Source organism: Lactuca virosa, chromosome 8 (genome assembly GCF_052849685.1).
Source record: "Lactuca virosa cultivar CGN04683 chromosome 8, Lactuca_virosa_CGN04683_v6, whole genome shotgun sequence".
Taxonomy (NCBI): domain Eukaryota; kingdom Viridiplantae; phylum Streptophyta; class Magnoliopsida; order Asterales; family Asteraceae; genus Lactuca; species Lactuca virosa.
Window position 1 is genome coordinate 103359421 of NC_136433.1, and position 9908 is coordinate 103369328.

The 9908-nt window shown below is 34.7% G+C and overlaps 1 protein-coding gene and 1 long non-coding RNA gene across 4 annotated transcripts; both read left to right on the plus strand.

Moving 5' to 3' along the window:
• Positions 1-3146: 3146 nt before the first annotated feature.
• Positions 3147-5602, plus strand: LOC145133621 (uncharacterized). Of its 3 annotated transcripts, XR_013718648.1 has the most exons (7): positions 3147-3198; positions 3304-3357; positions 3469-3597; positions 4701-4752; positions 5037-5310; positions 5404-5477; positions 5582-5602. It is a non-coding gene; the product is annotated as an uncharacterized LOC145133621 (long non-coding RNA). The 3 variants fall into 3 exon arrangements; XR_013718647.1 differs by lacking the exon at positions 5582-5602 and having other exon boundaries at positions 5404-5570; XR_013718649.1 differs by lacking the exon at positions 5582-5602 and having other exon boundaries at positions 3167-3198; positions 3294-3357; positions 5404-5570.
• A 1624-nt stretch (positions 5603-7226) lies between these two features.
• Positions 7227-9651, plus strand: ICK6 (inhibitor/interactor with cyclin-dependent kinase). The gene is made up of 3 exons (XM_079068619.1): positions 7227-7811; positions 9091-9285; positions 9378-9651. Exons 1-3 carry the CDS (start codon positions 7369-7371, stop codon positions 9445-9447), a joined length of 708 nt encoding a protein of 235 aa, XP_078924745.1. The 5' UTR covers positions 7227-7368; the 3' UTR covers positions 9448-9651.
• Positions 9652-9908: the final 257 nt, after the last annotated feature.

Genomic DNA, 9908 nt, shown 5'->3' on the forward strand with positions numbered 1-9908 from the left:
GTTTTGGTTCAGTAGTGTATTAGATCATTGGATCCGTTGTCAATGCATTCTCTATCGTTGGTCATTTTGTTCATCGTCAATGGTTGAGGTTCTTCGAAGGTTTTGAGTTATATCAGTTGAAGTTCAATGGACGCATCAACCTATCGTCAAATTCTATACATTGTATATTTGTTATCTGGGTATGTGTACCCTCAACTGTTAGTTATGGAAGTATTGTTCATAGCGGGCTCGGGCTCAACAACTATCCTTGGTTATTGGGAGTTTGGATGTTGGGGCGGTATCATTAGTTTTTCAGGTGTAGCTCTAGATCAACGTAGAATCCAATTTTGGGGCATGTCAAGGTTTGTATTTGGATCGATCCGACTCGGGTTTTGACGACAAATTTGGATAATTTTGGAAGATTGATTGAGCTAGTTACATATTAGTGGGATCTGTTCAGATTCAATCGAGGTGTGTGATCCTGTATCGGTCTTCATGAGGATGTTTCTGCTAACGATTGAGGTTCTTCATTTCTATAGATCTGTTGGTACCTCATCATTTGGGTAAGGTTGTGAGGAAGAAGGAATGCAGTAGATCCAAGGTTGGTAATATGTCTCCCCTTGGGGGTGTACATTATGGTAGTGCCTCGATTATGATCACGATGTAGTGTATATGGACTGACTGTGATGGAATGAGAGCACTTGATTCGGATTATTGACATGCTTCTTATTTGGTTTATATATTTTAAATTGGAATGATAGTACGACCGCTTATCTCATTCTATGGTTATGTGCGACCATGTTTTCGTCTGATTTTGCATTGGTAACAACATGCATTGTGAAAGGAATTGCGTGTGATAAAAAGGTATGGCCCATGTTGTGTGCGGTTAGCGTTGAGGGGGTGCTGCTTGGATTCCTGTAAGTCTGTGAATTGGTGGTTGAGTATATTTAGGCCCTTGTGGTGTTGGTTGTGAGTCTTCAGGACAGTAATGGAATAACGGTGAGATCGGCATAGTACCATGAGCTTATTGTTCTAGTGGTTAGAGGGTGCCACGATGTATCGTAGACTAGTGGCTATATGATTCATATGGGTTGAACTCAGTAATCATTTGATTAATAATCTTAGGTCTCAGATCGTTAGTCTTGTTGGTATGTTTGGGTGTTAGTGCATTGTTGGGAGTCAGGAGACTCACTGACCAGCTGGTTTGGATTGTATGGACGGTAAAAGGTTGTTGGGAGTATTAATTGTGCATCAGAAGTCTCCTGTTGAATGATTGCTTTATGAACCCCGTTTGCTTTCGCGCTTTTCGTTTGGAGTTTGGTTACCAATGATGAGTATCGGTTCTGGAATCTCATGTCATGAAGTTCGTTGTAATTGTCCCTAGTGTTTTTTCAGGTGGAACATGTAAAATATTCAAAAATGATTTTTATGTGTTTTTATAATTTTGTAAGTTTACGTGATTCTATATTGATCTCTTGTGTGTGTGTGTGTATGTCTATATATATATATATATATATATATATATATATATATATATATATATATATATATATATATATATATATATTATGGATCAAATTATTTACTGGATTAATGGGAACTATGTATTATTATATATATATATTAAAGATGTGAAAAAAAGTAACAGTAAACAGCAACCTTTTTGGTCAATTTCGACCCTTCTACTTATATATATTAAAAATTTCGGTCCTTCTACTTATTAATATTTTGCCTTCTTTTTCAGGGGTCCTTTTAAGCCATTTTTAAAATTGGCCCCTCTACTTTGATTCATTGTACATCCTTATGGGCCCCCAATTTGCTATAGATCTGAATTGTCTTGATGGGTTTTTTTGTCATATCTATATTGTTAGTAGAGACGTGTCGTTTTTACGTACGCGTAGTCATCGGCTTCTGACACGACGAACATACGTGCCTTCTTCTCTTTCTTTCACCGCCTCATCTTTTATTTTCAGAGGGTTTTCTTATTCGTCTGCTCCCATCTTCGATTAAAGCTTCCATCACCGTTGACATGCTTTTCTGGTAAATGGAATTGATCCCCAAAATACACAGTCTCTTCTCCTCTTCTCGCCTGACCATCTTCCCTCCGCTTGCTCTTAGGTTTCTTCTTCTTCTTCTGAGAATCGTTGACCTACACCAACTCCTACCCTAGAGAGCAAGTTTCAAAATCATCGGCCCCCACCACCGGATGTTCCACGTTCAAATCGACGATTTAGGGCTTCCGACTTATGGCTGAATCGGTATGTGTTTCATGCTCTGTGATTGATTTTTAAGTGGATGATTATCAACGATCGATTCTCTCTGTTAACGGCGTCATAAACACTTTTTCCTCTAGGTTTATGTGATTATCAACGATCGATTCTCTTACCGCTTCTTTTGGTCCTTCCACCACCGCTACCTCAAATCCATTCTCCTCTTCACAAAACCAATACCAGGTGATTCTCTCTCTCTCTCTCTCTCTCTCTCTCTCTCTCCCTCTCACTTTATCTGTTCCTCTATCTCTTTCTTTTCCAGAAATCGTATCTCTTTCTTTCTGTAATCGATTATGGCTCCACGCATTTTTCTTCCCAGTGCGGTTTCTTCATGTGTGTTTGTTGTATCTGGACATCTCCTGCAACACGACATCAAAATTAGGTTTCTACGACACCTACCGATAGAGAACCGATATTGGACAGGAATCCACCGACATGGACTTCTCTCATGCCTTGCGAGCCTTGAATTCCGGTCATTTACTCTTCGTTTTCCCTTCTTCTTCAACATCTGTGGGATTGGAGGACTGTTTCACTCTACACACAGGTGTGAAAGGTATTGTTTCTTCTCTCAGCACGAGATTTCGAATAAGCAGTTAATGACTTCATCTCCTAAATGATTTCATCTCCTAAAGCAAGTTTCCACTGTAGGTAAATGATGTCCACCAAGTTTTTTTTCCTGTTGGTATGATTTCTGTAATTTTGATGATTACAGACCTAGAAACACGCCATGGATTTTGGAAAAGAAATTGTGAAGGGAGCAGATGAGTACAATGGATTCAGTTGGGTAATTGATTTTGACTTCAATCGACACTTTCTTTTTCTACCAACTCTGTCTGCTTTCTCTACTTTGTTTATGAGATTGGAATTTGCTCTTCTTATCAGCTTTGATTACCACATGTTCGATGAAATACCTTTGGGGCATTCACAACGATTGTAACCAGCTCATAAGGTTTCTTTTGCCATCCAGTCTTTGAATGTTAAAGAAAATATTTTTTGAAGTTTCTATTAGTTTAATATAATTATTATGAAGCAAAAAATTGGAAGTATGATGCAGGTCAAATGGAAGGCTTGCAATTTTGGGTCTCAAACCACAAGCTTACCAGCAATGGTTAGTTTAATTTATAAACTTTAACTTTTATTCAATATATTGATTGATTTGATTTTTTGAATAACCAAACTCACAAAATATAATGGAGTCTTGATAAAAATGTATATGTAGGCACAATTTGGGCAACAGCAGTGAAGAGTCGCTATTGGATTCTATTTTCAGTGTTGAAAGCTTAATTTGGGGTTTTTCAACACATGTCTAAAACATTAGCAGATGGAAACCTGTCTTTGGACAAAAGAGGTAAACTTTAAACATTTTTTTCATTAATCTTATAGTTTTTATTTTATATGTGACTTTCTATGTACGATTGTCGTTTTGTATAATCCTCATGGGAATATTAAAGAACATTCTATATTGTAATATGAAACTAGCTTCTTTTTAGTATGCGTTAATTGGACTTCCTGTACCAGAACACCCTTATCTTTTGGATTGGACTAGAGCACCAGCAATTATTGGTTAAAATGATGATTTGTTCTTTGTAATGTTGAAGGGTAATCTTGACATTTAATATGCTTGGTTATGACTGTTAAATTTTGTTATCAGTTAGTTGTTATATAAGTCACTTATACGGTGGTTAAAGGTAGTTATAGCGGTTAAAATTAATTGTCATCTTGAAGGGTTGTGATGGTTGGAGGTTGTATATATATATATATATATATATATATATATGTATGTATGTATCAGATTTATGTAATTAGTGTCTCGATTAATAAAAAATGTTTATGTTCCTATGTTAACAAAAATCTCAACCTGCACACATATCACAGAAAAGTGTTGTATAATATATCGGCTGATACATTAAGGATGAGAGTATGAAATATATTTCTTATTGATTTTGATTTGTTAATTTTGGCTGCGGTAGCTCAAAATGGTAAGGTACCCATAACATATCCTGAATTATTGATTAACATTCCCATTTTATGACCTTTCTTTTAAATATTGCATTTTATAATAACTTTGTGCTTTTATATTGAAATAGCTATTGAGTCGACTCTCTTTGCTTGCTTCCAGACAAATGGACGGATCTGTTGTTAAGGTGGTCGTGGGGGGGGGGGGGGGTTATCAAACTCTTATCAGCGCTGATATGGAGAGAAAGCTTGACCATATGGTAAATTTTTTATAAAAATTTAAAAACAATCCAATAATTATTTAATAGTAGTTAAAAAATAGATATAATTATATTTTATTGGCAGACATGGTTTTTTGAAGCAAAAGAAGATTGGATTCATTGGTAATTATTATAAATACAAAAGATTTATTGTTAAAAATCTATAAAAAAGAAAAATAAATAATAACTATAGTTATTTATATGTATGTTAATTAATGTTTCTCTTTTGCTTCAGGAACACTTCTTATTGAGCCCAAGGCTTTTCATACATCTTTATACAAGAAAAGGTGTTATTTTCTCCTTTAAACGTTAGATCATTATGTCCTATTGTGCTTATTGTTTTCATTGATTTGCAAACCTGAAGGTATGCCATGTATCTATGTTTGTTGCTCCAGATCCATGGTTTAGGATGTCTAATGTTTCTTACCTTAATAAATATCGAACTATCAATGAACATGGAGTGAGAACATTCTTATTTTCTGTTGGGTGTTTGATTTTTCGTTTGATTTTGTTCTCTTCCTGTTTTACGTCTTTACGTCTCACCCATATCCGTCCTCTTTCACTTTTGTAGGATAACCCAATCGATTGTTCATATTCAACATCGATCTCATCCTTCTCTCACTTAAATACCAAACCGATGAACTCAGCTGGGCCAGCAAGCTGATCTCAGGGTCTTTCACTTATTTTTTACAGTCGACAACTGCATCAGGTTATATGAAGCATACAAGATGCATGCTGTTATTGCAATTGATTGTTGTTGCTGCAACTGATGGTCATCGAACCCAACTGCCATCAACTAATTTGGTTCAGGGGGAGACAGAAGGTGAGGGAAGACAGGAAAGAGTGTAAGAGCAGTTTGATTCCATCATTTGTTTCTGAATTTCACGATTTTTAGTGTTTTCTAAACTTATTGATTATGTTCTTTGTGCTTTTTTAAGTTTTGAACACCAGCTGCTCGACAAAACTCCTCAACGAAAAATCTGGTCAAGAGTGTGTTTGTACTTGGAAAACTGTATCATCGATCTCTTCTTCCTAGATTAAACTTATATTTCTTACAACATGGTAAATACATTGGCACTTTTGTAGAATAACCCAATTATGTTTTTGCTTCATTAGGCAAACACTCGGACATATGATAGGGGTTCATTTTGATATCAGGTTGTTCAAGACCAATGGCTGATAGAGTTTTAGAGGTTAGTTCGATGACCATTAGTGTCTCGATCCCTCTAATCCCTAGATTTGTAATCATGATAACTTACATCTCGATTATGTGAATCATACTACCAACTCTACAAGTTTGATTTACTACAAGTTTTGTAGCTGATTCGTTTCAATTGCATTACTTTTACTTCTTTCTAGGCACACTCCATCGTTATGGATTCAACTTCACCCAGTCAAGTATACTTATAGTTGTTGTTGATTTCATATTTCACAGATTTTTTGTTTGTTTCGTTTCGTTGCAGGTTTAATGAAGATTTCAACACTTCAAACTTCTGTTTGTAAGTTTTTTTTTTTTGAATATTCTTTTGCGGTTTTTATTTATTATTGTTCTATAGTTGTAAATTTTGTTCTCTAATAGCAAATTACCTTTCAGTAAACCCAAACAACAATGCTTACCTCAAATCAAGATTTAGAGTGGTATCAGCCACTTGGTCAGGTGTGTGGAATCTGTCGTACAGGAGACTAGAGGAAGGGAAACAATAGCCAGTACTCTGTAGGAGATTATGTGGGTTCGATTTCATTTCCAGGAAGAGGAGTAAAACATTTGAGAACAAATTGATGTCAAAATGACATTATCTGATAAAATTGTTGCTAGCAAAATCTGTTGCTGTCAAGTTGTACGAATTTTTACTGTTGTCCGTATGAAATATGTTATATTGATGGTTCTATGTTGTTTGCAGATGGATGCAATCGACGTTGACTATCAGTATGACCGGAATTATATTGAAGGTGCAAAGAGTGGTAGAAGATCATTTGTAAAGCAGCAAAGTAAAATAAAATTGACTCAAACAACATACTTTACTGTAGCTACCAATTAGAACAATGTACTATATTTCCAAACAAAAGTGACACCTTCCGACCCCCGCAACATAGGGGTCACCTTTCTAGTTAGGTATTAGGGAGGGGAGGACACCACTCAGCACCCCTCAGAGCGGTGGGGTTCAATGCCTAAAAAAAAGCGGGAAAAGATGAATCTATGGCCGAGGGGAGGAGAGAAAGAACGCATGCATAATTTTTATAAACTTTTTTCACATCATCTAAATGATTTTTAACATAATTTTTATAAACTTTTCTATATCACTGGACGTAACAGATTATGATGATATTTATACCTTTATACTGAAATTAGTTATATTTAAGTCATAATATTTAGTTTTTGACTTTTTTTTTTAACAATTTGGAATTTAAATGATGACTCATTGTTTTCAAATAATCAATTTCTTAGAAATTGTATCAAAATTGATTATTTAGATCTTTTAATAAATAATGTGTATAGCGTTTTTTTTTTTTTTTTTGTTTGTTTGTTTGTCAAAAGTAGTTGTAGGTATTTTACAACCTGTTTTAACATGGTTAATTTTTTAAGTTTAATATTTATATCACATACTATTATTTTTGAGCATATACCACTTTGGATGCCATTTTTTAATTATTTTAATTTGTTATTAACCAAAGGGCATTTTAGGTATATAAAAAATTCCGGAAGCAATACAAATGCCCCCAAAATTGCCGTTCTCCTTTTACACCAACCCTAACTTCTTACAATCAAATCTTTCCCCCTTCTTTCCCTCTTCTCTTTCTCTCTCTAAAACAACCGTCTTCGTTTTCATATATCTCTACGAAATTTCAAGAATTTATGAGACTCAATTCTCACAATCTGATTCGACCGTCATCAAATTAGGCGCATGGGGAAGTACATGAGGAAAGCGAAATTGACCGGCGATGCGGTGGCAGTTATGGAAGTCTCTTCTTCTCTCGGCGTCCGAACGCGAGCCAAAACCCTAGCCTTACAGAAACTTCAAGCTTCGAAAACCACTGACACACCTCCGCTCGAGGACAACCATGAGTTGTCGTATCTCCAGCTTCGAAGCCGTAGGCTGGAAAAGCCACCGCTGCAACAATCGACGTGCTGCAGGCAAGAAAACCCTAACCCTGGCATGGGAACTTCGAGGTTGGTAATTCGTTCCGGTGGTTCAGTTTCAGTTGGGTCCGGTTCATGTAATGAAAACCATAGGGTTTTGCGTGAGTCCAAAATCAAAGCAGCTGAAGAAACAGAGGCTTATTGTGATTTTGGTACCGAAGAAACTTCTTTTGGGGAAAATAATACTGATTTCGATGGTAGAGAGAGGTATAATTTATTTATTTCTCTGATTTATATAATAATTTAGCATCTTTTGCAGAAGTTTTCTGCTTCCTGCTTCTATTCCTGTTTTAATATTTGTTTGATTATATGAGGAAAAGAGTGTTATTTTTACATAATTTTTTTTTGATGCTTTACGTTTCTTAAATACACGCCATGGACAGAATATCAACTATTCTTCATAAAAATATCTATGTTCGTCATCAACTTGTTATTATTTGATGCTAAAAGAAATATGAGTATTTCAATTATATGTTCTTTTGAGTTGTTTTATAATTTTTAAAGGGCACTTTTTTGTCTTATGTGGGTGTGAATATTCTTTTGTATTGGTTGAAAATGCTCTTTGGAGAGGGACTTTCTTGTTCTTATATGCAAAAGTGTTTCACTTTCTTTTTCTTTTTTCATTGCTTCATCGTGTGGGTACCATCTTTAATTAAACAATTAACTTTCCAAATCCTTTTTTTTTCAAAGAACTATAAAAATACATTGAATGAACACATCTCGTTAGATAACAAAGTTGTTACTTTTATATTTACATTTTTATGGTGAATAGATTTTTGCTAGATGACATGACACAGATTATTTCTCTTGTAACCCCACGAGCCATAAAGGGCATTCATGTCTTTTAAACATGCAAATTTGGGAAGAGCATTCACATCTTTGTACATACAACCATACAAGAGATCTAGAGTCATTTCTGTCCCACATGTTTTAGTGTTGTTCATAACATATTATGAGACATGGGTAGTGAGATTGAGATAAAATCCAACATGGTTACTATTTTTAACATAGGTGTCATTTATTATCAATCGGCATCTTTTCCATCTCGTGACTTGTTATTTAAATAGGCCTATTTTTTGGGTTAAATTTGTGTAGCATATTTATTGGTTGAACAGAGAAACAAAACCAAATCTGCTTGAATCACATGTTGACCATTGCCACTTCCTAGTTTAGATTCTCATCAACAGTGTATTACTAGAATGCATGGTAAAGGACTGGCCCCACCTACACAAGTTGTTTTTTACCATGTGTCAGTTGATAGATAGTACACAGACAATTAAACAGGAAAAGGATAGTATCGTATAAGTTTCACTCCCACTATCATTATTTTATAAAACAAATATTTCTTTTTGTTGTTATCTTTCTAACCATTTTATCCATCCTTTTAGTGGACCATAAGTTAATTTCTTGGGACTATAACAGACTTTATTTTTTGTTTTCTTTGTTATGCTAATTACCATTCTTTTTTTTTTTAATATATATGTAGGAGCACTAGAGAAAGCACACCTTGTAGCTTTATAAGGGAGTCAAATACCAATAATACCCCTGGCTCTGCTACAAACCGACATGCTTCTAACAGGGTAATCCAGAATTCCATCCAGAGGATTATGCCTTCAGCACAGGAGATTGAGGTGTTTTTTGCTCGACATGCACATGAGCAGCAGCGACGTTTTTCTGAAAAGTAAATTAATTTTTAACATTTTAATATTTATATATTTAAATGTTCCTGAATAATCATTTGTTTTATTTAATCATTTTTGGTTAATAATGCAGGTACAACTTTGATATTGTGAATGAAAAGCCACTTGAAGGGCGTTATGAATGGGTGAAAGTGCAACCATAAATGGAAGTGGATATTAATAATAAGAATAATAATAACATTGATATCATAGTTTGCAGATAAGAAAGTAGAGGATTAATGGAATGTAAAGAGCAAACAGAAGAGCTGTGTAATCTATAATGATGTCAAGATAATAGAGCTGATGTATTACACACTAACATATGTAGGGGTAGAATGGGAATGAAGGAAAAAAATATGTTGTTTTTACCTTTCCCTAGATTTGCAAGTAATAATTCATAAATAATTGCCAAGGTTGGTGGTCATTTAGCTTTAATTGTGAAGCTCGAATTTGCTAATATAATGTCAAAATGGGTTTATTTTTTAGTCTCACTTTTATGATCTTTTTTGTAATTACTTTATGTACCCTTGAACTTGTTTTGGCAATAATTGACATGGTGAACAAGTGTGTTTTCCTCTTGATGAGCATAGACTGAAACCCTAAAAATATGAGAAATAATGCGCAC

Coding starts and splice junctions, on each gene's coding strand:
- ICK6 (XM_079068619.1), top strand. CDS start 7,369: ATGGGGAAGTACATGAGGAAAGCGAAATTGACCGGCGATGCGGTGGCA. Junction 7,812..9,090: donor GATTTCGATGGTAGAGAGAG/GTATAATTTATT, acceptor ATATATATGTAG/GAGCACTAGAGAAAGCACAC. Junction 9,286..9,377: donor CAGCGACGTTTTTCTGAAAA/GTAAATTAATTT, acceptor TTAATAATGCAG/GTACAACTTTGATATTGTGA.